At 48.2% G+C, this 14,177-nt stretch overlaps 2 protein-coding genes across 4 annotated transcripts in view; one reads left to right on the forward strand and one right to left on the reverse strand.

The window, feature by feature from the left end:
• ssh1a (slingshot protein phosphatase 1a) overlaps positions 1-9,750 on the reverse strand; it is a 25,988-nt gene extending 16,238 nt beyond the window's left edge. The window contains exons 1-2 of one of the 2 annotated variants that reach the window (XM_062451803.1): positions 9,200-9,750; positions 6,580-6,617 (exon numbers count right to left, since the gene is read on the reverse strand). In XM_062451803.1, the coding sequence (XP_062307787.1) occupies positions 6,580-6,617; positions 9,200-9,280 (119 nt within the window). In that variant the 5' untranslated portion in view covers positions 9,281-9,750. Of the gene's footprint in view, positions 1-469; positions 1,417-6,579; positions 6,618-9,199 lie in introns of those variants that run through there. The other variant, XM_062451804.1, reaches the window with a different exon arrangement.
• On the forward strand, positions 9,537-14,150 carry LOC134012175 (D-amino-acid oxidase-like). 2 transcript variants are annotated; one of them, XM_062451908.1, is made up of 12 exons: positions 9,537-9,766; positions 10,029-10,131; positions 10,545-10,756; positions 10,851-10,965; positions 11,450-11,526; positions 11,903-11,968; positions 12,358-12,412; positions 12,705-12,809; positions 12,892-12,974; positions 13,203-13,320; positions 13,455-13,553; positions 13,759-14,150. In XM_062451908.1, the coding sequence occupies exons 3-12, from the start codon at positions 10,563-10,565 to the stop codon at positions 13,879-13,881; spliced, it is 1,035 nt and encodes a 344-aa protein (XP_062307892.1). In that variant the 5' UTR covers positions 9,537-9,766; positions 10,029-10,131; positions 10,545-10,562; the 3' UTR covers positions 13,882-14,150. The 2 variants fall into 2 exon arrangements, with proteins under 2 accessions (XP_062307892.1, XP_062307891.1); XM_062451907.1 differs by having other exon boundaries at positions 9,539-9,766; positions 10,029-10,164; positions 10,561-10,756.
• Positions 14,151-14,177: the final 27 nt, after the last annotated feature.

The following is a 14,177-nucleotide window of genomic DNA, read 5'->3' on the forward strand; positions in this document are numbered from 1 at the left end:
CCGCGATCCCTCGTGGTCACCACGTACGCCTCTCAACCCCCTTCCGAAACAGACAACAATTTGGCTCCCCTTCGATGAGCACGATTCGTACACGTGTACGAACACATACTGTCCGTTATTACCGGCGCTGTTGCCTCAGCTCTCCTTCGTTCCTGTGGTGTTGTTTAACACCGTTTCTGACTCAGCTGCTACGGTGGAATCCGCATGCCGTTGCCAAACTAACCCCAACCCCTGTCGTTCATCTATCTGCAAGCACTTAGCACCGCCAGCGAAACTTTCCTGAACTAAACCCTTCACGGAACGACACCTGTTTAAACATTTAGCACCACCTGCCCCTTTAGTACCACACACACATGATCACTGGAGTTCTATTGTTGTTCATGACAGTAAAACACAGCAGGAGTAGAGAGAGAGAGGGGGGGGGGGGGTGAAGTTCTGGGTGAGTTCTCGAACCCTCAGCAAGACTCACATGCGGCATATCTCTTTCTGGGTTAGCACAGCGTTCTCCACGAAATAGGGCAGCATCTTCAGCACGGCCCCCTGGGAGGAATCCACCACAAGATGCATCCTGTTGGGCCGGCAGAGCCTCCCGACCTCCCCTCACGCCCCCGCCACCTGCTTCTCCAGATCCAGGAGACGGACAGACAGCAGAGAGGAGCGAGGCGAGCCCTGACCGGCTCCCGGTCTGGTTAGAGCTCTTCAGAGACCCCGGCCGGCTGGCTGAAGCCCGCTGCTCGGTAGTGTTCCAGTCTTTTCTTACCGGCACTTCTCTCTCTCTCTCTCTTTATTCTCCTTTGCTGTGCGCGAGGGCTGATGAAGAAAAGCCAAGTCAGTGTGTTCCAGCCTTGAGGGACTTGCTGCAGTGTTCTGAGTCTCCACCCGCTGCCTGGAGCGGACAGGGCTCCCTCCCCTCTCTCTCTCTCTTTCTCTCTCTCTCTCACACACACCAACTCTCAGGCTGACACAAAACCCCGCTAACTTTCTCTCTCACACACACAAATAAACAGATGGGTTACAGCAGGAAGTGTAATAAATCCAGAGGAATTTCGAGATCCCAGACCCACTTTCTTCTTATCGAACTGTTGCGATTGTTTTCTGTCCTTCTTCCAGCGAGTTCTGAAACAAAACAACGAATGTGTTCGGCCCACTCTTCAGCTGTGAAGGAGCCAGAGGTTCCCACTTCAGCCTGGGAAAAGAACGTCCACATTTGTGATGTTCTGGCACTGTCCAACAGGAGCCCTTCCCTCCAAGACCACACAATGGCAGTTCTCCCCTGCTGTCTTAGACCAGCAGAGCAATCAGTTCAATTGTAAGAGGAAGAAAAAGCCGATGGACCGCGGCCCAAACTTGACAGCGGACATCTTCATTGGTGTAGCTGGAACGAGGATCTGCATGCCAACCCTACAAGTCACTGGACACCTAGGCAGCAGGAGGGTTAGCTGGGTACACTCGACCTGGGAGGGAGGGAGAGGGAGGGAGGGAAGGAGAGAGGGAAGAAGTGAGGGAAGGAGGGAGGGAAGGAGAGGGAGAGAGGGAAAAAGTGAGGGAAGGAGGGAGGGAGGGAAGGAGAGGGAGAGAGGGAAGAAGTGAGGGAAGGAGAGGGAGGGAGGGAAGGAGAGAAGGAGGATGGAGAGCAGGCGAGCATTCAGAAGGGAGGAACTGGCAGGACTCTTGTTAAAGCTCATTACCCTCAGGGTTAGGGATTACCCTGCCTCACTTTCAGAACGGCCGGCGGGGTCAGTCAGTCACTCATCTCCCGGTCCAGACCACCAAGCCAGGGTCCAGCTGAGAGGAGGGGCAGAGTGAGGGGTGTGGATCGGGGGGAGACCTAAAACCAACAGCTGGAGACAGGTCTAGTGTACACTGAGACGGTCATTAGTGGTAAACCACTATTCAACTGCAGATGAATATGATAATCACTGGGGTTTCTTCTGATTCTATGCCTTGAGGGCTTCTCCCTTCCTCCTCTCCTTCTCACACACACACACACACACCGTGAGAAGTGGAAACACACACCCTGTCTAACCTGACAGGGTTTGCTGACGCGCAAAAACAGGAGTTCTGGGAGGCAGATAACCAGATAGAATATTAATGGGCAGAGATGGAGTTCTCCAGCCACACCAACCGCCACCAATCGACGCCTTTAACCCTTGTGTTATCTTCGGGTCATTCTGACCCATCAGTCATTGTGACCCACCGTCGTATTGCGACAACTTTACCGCATACAAAAACAAAGTGAAGCATTTTCTTTTAACCGTCGGGCTGTCTCAGACCCCCCACATTGCGAAGGTTAAAAGAAAATTATTTTAATTTGTTTTTGTATTGGGTAAAATTGGGTAAACACAATGATGGTTCATTATGAACCTTTGGGTCATGTGACCCGAAGGCAGCACGAGGGTTAAATGAGACTCACGGCCGGGGGAGCGAGGATTATCTGAACAAGGAATGTTCGGCAAGGTCGGCTTTGGGAGTAGGACGCTGAACCGAAGGGCCTGTCTGGTCTATGTGACGGGGGAAGTTACCGAACCCAAACAGCCAGAATAGGCTTGGCTCCCAACTTCCCCACCACCAGGCTGTCCGGGCTAATCCGGGCCCCATGAAACACCAGGTGTGAGGGGGGATTACTCCCATCTGACGAGGACTCGCAACACACACACACACACACCACAGAGGGGCTGGGCGCCAGGCAGGTTTATTCGCGGATCGTATGCCTTCTGCTTACGCCAGCACAAAGGAAACACAGGCCTCCTCTTTAGGGAAGGATGTTCTCTCTGACGGCGCTGGATTGGTGGGGACAGGGGACGGGGGGGGAGACTCCTCGGGTGACAGAGGCAGAAGGAACAGGTAACAGGTGACGTCCTACCTGAACAAGAAGCAGGTGCACGTAAGATTGAAAGCCGGCCTACTTCAGCCAAATGTCAAAAGCAAACAACTTCTTAAAAGCCGCCTCTCTGGTAAACACAGGACCTGCTGTAATCCTGAACACTCCGTTGATAACAAACGACAGGGCTGTATTTCAAAGTAAGCAAGGGTGTTGCAACAGCTACTGCCCTGGGTAAGTTCAACATAACAGCAGGCAGTCATCCTGATAAATCTGTCCATCTCCTGCTTGTGTAACCCGTCAGTTAACCCTCGTGCTGCCTTCGGGTCACATGACCCAAAGGTTCATAACGAACCATCGTTGTGTTTACCCAATTTTACCCAATACAAAAACAAATAAAAATAATTTTCTTTTAACCTTCGCAATGTGGGGGGTCTGAGACAGCCCAACGGTTAAAAGAAAATGCTTCACTTTGTTTTTGTATGCGGTAAAGTTGTCGCAATACGACGGTGGGTCACAATGACTGATGGGTCAGAACGACCCGAAGATAACACAAGGGTTAAGGACCCCGCCTATAAACTCCCACCGTGTTGGAGCACTCCAGAGAGAGCACACGCTTCTCCCAACGCAACACGCCATTGCCTCACCCTGCTACCATGTTGGTGTGGTGAGATCATTTGTTAGTGCAGCTCCGCTGCCACCTGGGTGCCGTTTACGTTGGCTTGATCCACCATGGCTTGTTTCTGTCAGCGTTATCGAGTTAAGCGGAGAGAAATAACGTCATAATGCCATGCATTTTAATCAAAGTTGTTATTGTGTTGCCCTACTAACAAGCACTGCCACGGAGGGCTGATCTACCCACAGATCAGCACCTGTAACCTACCTAAACCCTCAAACACAAGGGAGATAAAAATGGAATAGACCTGGAGAGGAAGCAGTTACTCAACAGATGTTTTTATCCAAAGCACTATACAAAGGGGGATTCGAACCTGCAACCTCTTGACCTGCAGTAAAATGCTCTACCCCTGAGCTATACCTATCCCCTAACAATGAGGTAAGTCCCAAGCTGGCGCTGATTGACAGGCAGGGACTTGGTACAGGGCGCCCTGGAGCACGAGTCTGAACTTAACCTTCTCCACATGCCTATAATATAAATATAACGAATTATATAAGGCGTGCATTTTATGACCGTTATATCGTGAAGCGTTGCTTTTCCAGAAAGCAGGGCAGCTGGAGTCTAGGCAGGCTCTGACTTGCGCTGGGCACACATCACTAGCGAGTACGTGCATCACTTCAGCACAACAGATATTGCGTAAATAAAGTAGAGTAGCTTGGATCTGCTCTCGTGTTTCTAGGCTTCTGCAGATCACAATAAGCCATCTCTTCCTGTGATGGATGATCAAGGTTTTTGACCCGTGTGGCAGCACAGCCCCTTCTCCTCCTTCATATATGGCTCATCCTCCTCCTCCTGTCCTCGCCTTCAGCAAGCAGCCATGCTTTCTCCTTCTCCCCTCCCTCCACCCCACCTCCTCCACCGGTCCTCCTCTCTCCCTCCTCCATCCCCAGGCCCCCCAGCGGGAAGCTGTAGCCTGGAATCAGACATCCTGTTCCTGGTTGGAACACAAAGACAGCGGTGTTTGACCCGTACACTCAGTAACTGAGGACACAACAAAGACTAGAGAGTTGGGATGTATCGAGAGCCAGGGTCACCATCTTTTGTTATCAACATCTTTATTCAGTACAACAGACAGACTGGTGGTTTGAACAATGAAGGAATGAAAGGCTGTCAACAGGGTGAGATCATTCAGGTTAGTGGTTCATCGGTGGCCCCACCCTGGATAGGAACTACTAGCACTACTTGGTAATAATTTTTTACAAAAATAAAACTACTTCACAAAACAATCTGTTCACATTCAACAGTAACATTTCTCTAACCCCAGGTATGTCAGTCCTGTAGGTGACAGCCAGTGCAGCTGTAACCAAAGCAACCCTGATGTCGGCCCTCTGAACCAGTATGGATCAGGTGTCAAGTACAAACCCAGCTCTAGGGGTGGTGACACCAACCTGGCCAATCCTGGCCCTGAGATCAAACACACAGCCGGGGGCGGCCCCTCCCAACCTGTCTCAGTTTGGCACGTCAACTCACAGTTAGTTACCTTTGACATTCTGGTGTCACGTGACCTTGGAGAAGATCACAGGTGTCGTTCTGAGAGCCGCTGACCTCCGACCCCTAGCCTTACGTCATGTGGATTGCGTACGACATAAAAGAGCCATTGGTTTTCTGACCACAGGAGAGGGGTCGTTCTGCATTAGCCAGGTGTCTTTATACCAGGTCAGACAGTGGACACAGCTGCCTTGAACGGTAGTCATCTCTACCTTCTCCTCCTCAATGCATATGACGAACCCCAGCACTTACATTTATGTCTTGGTAGTAACAAGGTATATTCAGAGTTTGACTGAAGCGTTTGAGGGGTGCTTGTCCAGTCTGAAGGGTGTGAAAGGCTGTGTTCTCCTCCATCCCCTACTCAGTCCCCTACCCAGTCCCCTACCCCAGGCACCTCACCCAGTCACGGGCCAGTCCCCTACCCCAGGCACCTCACCCAGTCACGAGCCAGTCCCCTACCCCAGGCACCTCACCCAGTCACGGGCCAGTCCCCTACCCCAGGCACCTCACCCAGTCACGGGCCAGTCCCCTACCCCAGGCACCTCACCCAGTCACGGGCCAGTCCCCTACCCCAGGCACCTCACCCAGTCACGAGCCAGTCCCCTACCCCATGCACCTCACCCAGTCACGAGCCAGTCCCCTACCCCAGGCACCTCACCCAGTCACGGGCCAGACCCCTACCCCAGGCACCTACCCCAGGCACCTCACCCAGTCACCTCACCCAGTCACGAGCCAGTCCCCTACCTCAGGCACCTCACCCAGTCACGGACATGACGGGCCAAACAGCCTTGGTACTCTTTAAGCCCCAACATGATTTAATCAGTCAGTCAGTCAGCTAGTCAGTCAGTCAGCTAGTCAGTCAGTCAGCTAGTCAGTCAGTCAGCTAGTCAGTCAGTCAGCTAGTCAGTCAGTCAGCTAGTCAGTCAGTCAGCTAGTCAGTCAGCTAGTCAGTCAGCTAGTCAGTCAGTCAGCCTGATATCTGAAAAAGAGAGCATTAACCTCTGATTGTCATGACCGCAGCCAGCTGACAGAAACCACACAGACAAAGACACAGTCTGTTTTACCTCTGGTTGTGATTAAAGGTGAACGTCGGCTTAGACAAAGAAAGCTGCTATGACTCACAGTGAGAATGTGAGTACTGGTTTGTAAAAGGTGCCAAACCCCCCACAGCAATGAAAAGCCCCACCGTTGGACAAGCACAGTCCCACAGACAGATCACCTCTTAACTAACCTGTTGCAGGTGAGCAAACCCAATCAGGAAAACACCTGTGTTTTAATTATGTATTATTAAGTATTGCAGACTCCCCTTCCCCCCCCCCACACACACACACACACACACCCACACACAGCCAGAAAGGTTCATTAATAATGTATCAGTGATGGTTTACCGTCAAAACGGCGTGATTCTCACCTCTCACCGAATCAAACACCAATCAGAACACAGGGGACAACCCACACAATCACTCGCCGTCAGACTGTAATTTCCATCCGTTTAACCGCCATTCCCTACGCCCTGAACCGCGTGCAGCTGAAAGGCCTGAAGCAGACCAGCCCAAGGCCAGGTGGGGGAGGAAGAGAAGAAGGAAGAACTCACCTCTGATTCAGCCTGCGTTCATCGTCACTCCCAAAATCCTGCAAGACAAGACGGGGGGGGGGGGAAAAAGACCCACGTTTAGTAACAGTGTGCGACGTTATAATTTAATTTATATAAATCCAGCAGCATGAATTAATGTGAAATACTTTCCTAATGCTAAGCTTGGATAACTGGATTAATGAACAAGGTTTCTCCCCCCAAAAAATTTGTGACAGGAAATTCACTTGTCATGAGAGGCGGGAGACACCTCCTGAAAGGCTGCTGGTTAACCTACATACCTTTGTGAGAGAAGAAAGGAGGGCACATACATAATGTTTACCACAGAAAGGCCTTCGAAAAGGGCTCTACCTCACAAAAGCCGGTGTGGGAGCCATCTTGACATTTCACCTTAATGACACCTGAAGTTGTCAGTCACACCACAAACATTGATATTCAATCTGGATATGCTGGCTGGATGCCAACAGCGAACAATCATCCTAAACCTAAAACTGCTACAATATAGTCAAGGGAATCCAACTCGAGCTGTTGAGTTTAAATCTTAAAAGTAGAAAAATGACTTATTGGTGTTCCAAAACACCCAAAGTTGAGTGAAATGAAGCATTGTGCTGATATATTCAGTTCATCCCAACAAACGGACTTTGTAATGTGATCTGGCAGGCCATTCAGGCGAGGGGCAGGGCAACAGAGGACCAGGTGTAACTGACACCAGCGCAGTGTCAAACGCTGTGTTTAAGACTGGTTTCGGTTTGCCGTCAGGGTAATCCTATAGTCCACCAAAAACATCCCTGCAGTCACCACAGGACCAATACTAGCCATAACAAGGCACACTGACATTTAGTCATTTATCAGAAGCTCTTATCCAGAGTGACTTACAGTAAGTACAGGGACATTCCCCCCGAGGCAAGTAGGGTGAAGTGCCTTGCCCAAGGACACAACGGCATTTAGCACAGCCAGGAATCAAACCGGTAACCTTCTGATTACCAGCCCGAATCCCTAACCGCTCAGCCATCTGACCCCTGACAGAACCAGTGCACTGAGAGTACGAATACACAACCTCAAACCCCTATGGTACCTGGCAGATGGGGGTCTAGGAAAGCCCTGTATTTCACCTGTGTCAAAACCACGCCGCCATGTTGAAGGGGGAATGAAGATCATCAGCCTCTCGCATCACATCCTTCCTCACACCCTCCTCTGTTGTTTTGTCTACCCTGTCTCCCTCTCACTGCTTTCTAACACACCTCCCCTCTCCTCTCTTCCTCCCTCCCTATGTTCCCCCTCTCTCCCCCCCCTCCCTTCCTCTCCTCTCCCTCCCCTCTCTCCCTTTCCCTCCCTCGCCACCCCTCATGTGACGATGACATCATGGCTGCAGCAAGCTCCAGAGGGCTGTTCCTGCTCCTGCTCTGCCTGTACACCTCCACGCCGACACCTCTCTGGGATTTACATGGAGGGATGACCCTTCCATCACTCCATCACTCACATTCAACTACGTGTAATCAAACTAAACTGTTAACAGAAGTTAAGAAAGCAAATACACAATCCAGACATCGATGTACTGAAGAAGAAAAAAAACAGTTGATGACCAATGTTTTTTCTGGTTATCTTTATCATCTAAAAATAATTGGCCTACATTCTCTTAAAACATTTATCATTGCTGTCGTTTCGTTGTCAACTATAGCCACTGTATCTTCACTACGCCTGGTTTATAGCGCCCCCTCCTGGTTGGGAAAACTGATTTCTGAGAAGGGCTGGTTCCTGTCATGAGGAACTGATTTGAATGTAACCAACAGCAAAGTATACGTTTACAATGTGTATTGTGAAAGCATTTTACCGGTCATCTTATTCAAGTTCTGTAAAGACGTTGAGTACAATTAAAAACATTTTCTTCCATCTCAGGGTTGTGTGCCACCTGCCATAAGTTTCACTTAATTGACACCTCATCTAGGAAACCACGAGAACAGCATTTAGTCAACACAGACCAGCAGGTTAATGCTGACAATTCCCTGATTTACATGAACTCAGCTGCATTGTAGTTACCTGACGATGTATAGTCTGCAGTGGAACAAGCCATTGCTAACAGCTCTATATGTGTCTAGCTGGATAGCTATAGGGCTGACCTAGCTAGAACATCAACATGACAACGTCATATTTAATATAAAGCAGCCGCTGTAGACTAGAGTCTAGTTTCATTCAATAGAATAATAGCTCAAGGCAATACCTAAGCTAATAGATCGAATGGAGGGAGATATGGCTCCATGTATGCCGCAGTCTTCACAACTAGCCATCTCAGTTAGCTAGCTTCAGCTGGTGGATAAATACTTTCCAGCTAGCAAGAAGAAAGCTGAGCTCTTGATAATCTGCCTTCTTAAATGCACATTGCAATGTATCATTTGCTATGTGTCAATGTGCTAATCTGTAACTGCTCTCTAGATTGCAACGTGAACAATTGTACACAACTGGGTGGCACTGCAAGCATGGAAATGAAATACTGTCGATTAATTTAGCTAGCTAGCGAACCACCTAGCTAACAAGCTCCATCCATGGCCTGTTAAGTACCACGTATCCCCAGTGTTTCAACGAGCGCTTCCAACAACTGCATCTCTTCCTGAGTTTGCAATCTTACCTCCCCTGCATTCGTGGTCGTTGTGCTAGCCGTGGAGGCAGCGCTTGGGGTGGGGGAGCGCTGTAGTGTTACCAGAGCCATGGCCGGGAGACAAGCTAGCCAGGCCGGTATGGCCTGTCTGGGGATGCGGTTCCTTATTCCGGGGGAAGAACTGTCTGGAGGAAGTTATGTTTTCTCGATGTCACCGTAGAAAGACAACCGGCCGTCAGTGCACGGACGGTCATAGTCGTTATAAGTGCATCGTTGTAAAAAAACAAACAAAATCCGTTTTTTGGCGTTTGTAAATGTTCTTTGAAAATTGTTCAGCATTCAGCCATGGCTCGGGCCCACGGGCTGGATAGAGCGCGCTTCCCCGTGGTGATGCGGCGTTTCAATTGGTTGCACATCCCCTTGGATGGGAGACGGCCGTCAGATTTATGATACCTGCACTGTGGCTAACATGCCATGTGTGGGAACGGATGTTTACTGCCATGAAGTGAAAACGTAAGGGTTGCCATCATAAGAAGATTATCCTCAAACCAAAACAACCTTTCGTTAAGGCCCGGTGGACCGGGGTAATTGCCCCAGGTTCCCTGATCATCATACTATTTCCCACTCAGATCAGGATGACTTGAATTATATGATTTTAACCCCGATAAGTTTTGTAACATAAAATAAAGTTAACGTTCGGAAATGAGAACAAATGTTTATGCTTCCATTTGACCACTTTCAAATGTAGTCAGCTTTTTTGTTTCACCACAAGCATATAAGGACTTTGGCAAAACCTCGGAGAGCTCATCGCCTATAGCTCTTGGTTCTCGCTAATTGAGACAGCTCTTTTTTAAACGAGTCTGGTTGAAACTGGTGTTGGACCATGTGACCACCTTGCCATTGGGGGCGATCTGCGGTGAACTCGTACTGCAAGTTTGCAACTCATTCAACTTCAGTCTACTGTACAACTAGAGAGGCAAGAAGACACGACGAAGGTGAATTAACATCGGATTATTTTAAAGGATTTGTGCGTTATACGTTTTCCATAGACCTAGGCTACTACAGCCAATCGCAGAACGCTTCTTAAAAGAACCATGAAATTACAAGTTTACACTGTAACTGCTCATTGCACAATTAACGCGACTGCAGCCAACAATTGATCTTTAACTATTAAAATGTTCTAAAAGTTTTCATAAATAACAATGACATCGTAGCCTACCGTTATGAAAGGCAATGATTTATCATATTTTTGTTTTCTGAATGATGAATTTAAGTAGGCTATTTGACAAACCACTCGCATTGGGCTTTGCTCTTAGACACGTAAAACAAACTTTAACCTTGTTGCCAATACAGTCTGAGACGTCAGTGATAGTAGTCTTTTTTTTTGTCAGACATGCGAGTTGCAGTGATCGGAGCTGGGGTGTCTGGCCTGGCCACGGCGCAGAGCATTTACGAGCAGTACCATTCCATCGTCACTCCTTTAACGATTGAGATTTATGCAGACCGCTTTACTCCCCTGACCACCAGCGATGGAGCGGCAGGTTTCTGGCAACCATACCTCTATGACAAGGGCAACACCAAGGAGACGTAAGGGATCTCTACCGGTGACACGGACAAGGCAGAGAGGTTATGGTTACACCCGACAGAGAATCTCACTCTCTCCTGCTTTCTTCACCTGTAGTGAATGGAACAAGGAGACCTTTGACTACCTGTTGAGCTTCATAAGTTCTCCTGATTCAATCAAGATGGGTATTTTCCTGCAGTCTGGATACAACCTCTGCAGTGAACCTTCACCAGTAAGTAACACACCAGGTCTACTGTCTGAGCAACATCATGTTGGGGGTCTATAGTCACTGTAAGTTGATCTGAATAGAACTATTCTGCGATTCTGAATAGCATCTACTGTTCAGCCTTACAAAGAGAGATGGCCTAATTAGTTACACACATATTCACTGATAGAGGCCCCAGCCTGCAGTTAGGCCTCTTTTAGGAGGGGCAAGAACTAACAAGTACCTTGCGCCCTGCTTGTGTAACAGAGAACTCACTCCCTAGTATAATCACCACCCACCTAGCTGGTTAAAGCGGTGCTAGTACAGGTTGAAGTCGCATTTGCGAGTCAAAGGTCCTGAGTTCGAACCCCAGTACTGGCAAGATGGGGGTGGAAGCGACACTGACCCGCGACGTGACTCCCCCTGTCACGCTTTCTGACCAGCCCGCACCAGGAAGACCTCGACATCAACACAACCACGATGTGAAGATAACCACAGCGTTTCATTTCAGGAGCCCTCCTTTAAAGACATCGTGCTGGGGTTCCGAAAACTCACCGACAGAGAGCTGGCGATGTTTCCAGGATACAGGTAGTGTTTGTTGTGCATTTGTGGTACATTAGGGGGTCAGATGGCTGAGCGGTTAGGGACACGGGCTATTAATTAGAAGATTGCCGGTTCGATTCCTGGCAATGAAAAATGTCCTTGGGCAAGGCACTTCACCCTACTTGCCTCGGGGAGAATGTCCCTGTACTTACTGTAAGTCGCTCTGGATAAGAGCGTCTACTAAATGACTGAATGTAAATGTAAGACATGCCGTTAGTGTTGCATAAGTCATGGTATCAGTTGTCTAAACAAGGTAATGCAACCTGGTACTGTTACTTAAGGCTGAGTGGGATCCCTATCAGTTTTCATTGTTTTGACAGTCACTGATATTCTATCCCTGCTAATCTGGTGAACGTTTTAGCTATGGCTGGTTTAACACTGCCCTCATGGTGGAAGGGAAGAGCTACTTGCCTTGGCTGATGGACTGGTGAGTGTTATTCAGTACTGGTCTTATCAGTACGTTGGTGAGGTCCTGTTAGATCATTCACCTGACATAACTTTTCACACAGTAGATCCTTACAGTTGTTAACACAACACAGTTTTGTTTGTCTCTTACTGTACGGTATGGTTGACGTGAGGTATATTGAGTACAGTGATGACTGTTACAAGAATACTGCAAATTATTAAATACATGTTCTATGAATGTTTAACTGTGTGGTTCTCAGCTGGTTTTATTGTGAAATAAGGACAGTTGGATTATACTGGCCTTATCTCTGAAGGTGTGGAAAGGAAGAACCATGATAGCATGTTGCTATTTATATACAGGATCATACGGCACAATCTCACTACTTGTTACTGGTCTTTTCTCAACTGTAGGTTACAGAAGAGGGGTGTCAAGTTTTACCAGAGGAAGATCGAGTCTTTCAAAGAGGTTTAACTCTTCTACCAAAAGTTCAACTTTATGTAGGGTTTCCTGAACTCAAAGTTATCTAACCTGTTAATTATGAATCAAACTTCTTGCATCGAGAAACGTGACATTCAACCTTTGTATCGTCTCCATTATTTAACTGAGTTCAGCTTTAACAGCTATAATAACGTAATATAAAAGCATATTCATTTAGCAGACGCTTTTATCCAAGGCAACATATTGTGCAGGGGGGAATCTGACCCTGTGACCTTGACCTACAGTCAAATGCTCTAACCACTGAGCTATACCCTCCCAGCTTTCAGAGAGTGGAGCTGACGTCATCATCAACTGCTCGGGGGTGAGGTCGGGGGATCTGCAGCCTGACCCTGAACTGACCCCTGGCCGTGGACAGATCATCAAGGTCAGGGTTGAAAGGTCAGTTCTGTCACATGACAGGAAGTGTCTGTCCACCTCCCAGCTGAACCTGTCTGGGTCTGTTCCAGGTGGACGCCCCGTGGCTGAAGCACTGGGTCCTCACCCACGACTTCTCCAGAGGGACATACAACACTCCTTACATCATCCCAGGGTAAACTTCAAACAGGGACCCACGACTGAGAGGGAAATCAACCAACAATCATTCAGTCAGTTGACAGATGTGTTCTTTACTGTTCTCAAAAGGAATTTATTTTGCTCGTCATATTGATTAATTCATTGATCATACTGATTCAAATACATCGCATATCGTGTCTGTACTTAATAGTACAAGCTCAGTTTTAGCTCGCTCGATAACGATCAACGTCACCTGTGCCGGCAGGAGTCGTCTGGTGACCGTGGGAGGGGTCCTGCAGCTGGGGAACTGGAGCGAGCAGAGCAACTCTACTGACCACACAAACATCTGGGAGGAAGCCTGCCTGCTGGAGCCCAGCCTCAAGGTGACGTCCTGACGGACTACCCAACCGACGGAGAGAAGTTCTGTCTTCGTAGGTTAGCGTAGGAACTCACAAACGGATGAGAAGAAAGGATATATGAACAGATTTTGCCATGTGTTCCTGTTGTCTGTCCACAGCATGCCCGGATAGTGGAGGACTGGGCTGGGCTCAGGCCTGTTCGCTCGGCCGTCCGCGTGGAGAGGGAGACGATAAAGGCTGGATCTGCTACTGTTGAGGTGAAGACTTACACTTTGTACCTTTAGTATTAGTTAGACTTGTACACTACCTATTTAAGATTCTTATATGTTTTAATGTATGCACCTTCCTGCCACAGTAAATTCCTTGTCCGTGTGAACTTTCATGGCTAAATAAAACCGATTCTGAAGCTCTGAAGCTGGCGTGAGTCAGCTAAATAACTGACACTGAGCTGCTCTCTTCCAGGTGATCCATAACTACGGTCATGCAGGCTTTGGCCTGACCATCCACAGAGGCTGTGCCCAGGCAGCAGCTAGGCTGTTCGGGGAGGTTTTAGGATGGGATCATAGCTCCAAGTCTCGCTTGTAGAGCCGATACACTGCCTTCACACTGCTATGAGCTCTGCATTGCCTTCACTAAAGACTGTTATATCGTGGCAGTGCTATAACAGTAGTGGATTTTTTGATTTGATACTGTAATTATGATATTATCAATATATTATTAATAATGTATGTATAGAATGGAGAATCGTATTTTAACACTATTTTTTATAAAATGGGGTCTGACAATTTTGTCATCTGAAAGACAGGAAGTGCAAACTTTCCATTTTGTTTGGCATGAATTATTATTAGTATTAATATCTAATCAGTTCTGTGACCCAAAAC

Source organism: Osmerus eperlanus, chromosome 25, assembly GCF_963692335.1.
Source record: "Osmerus eperlanus chromosome 25, fOsmEpe2.1, whole genome shotgun sequence".
NCBI classification, from domain to species: Eukaryota; Metazoa; Chordata; class Actinopteri; order Osmeriformes; family Osmeridae; genus Osmerus; species Osmerus eperlanus.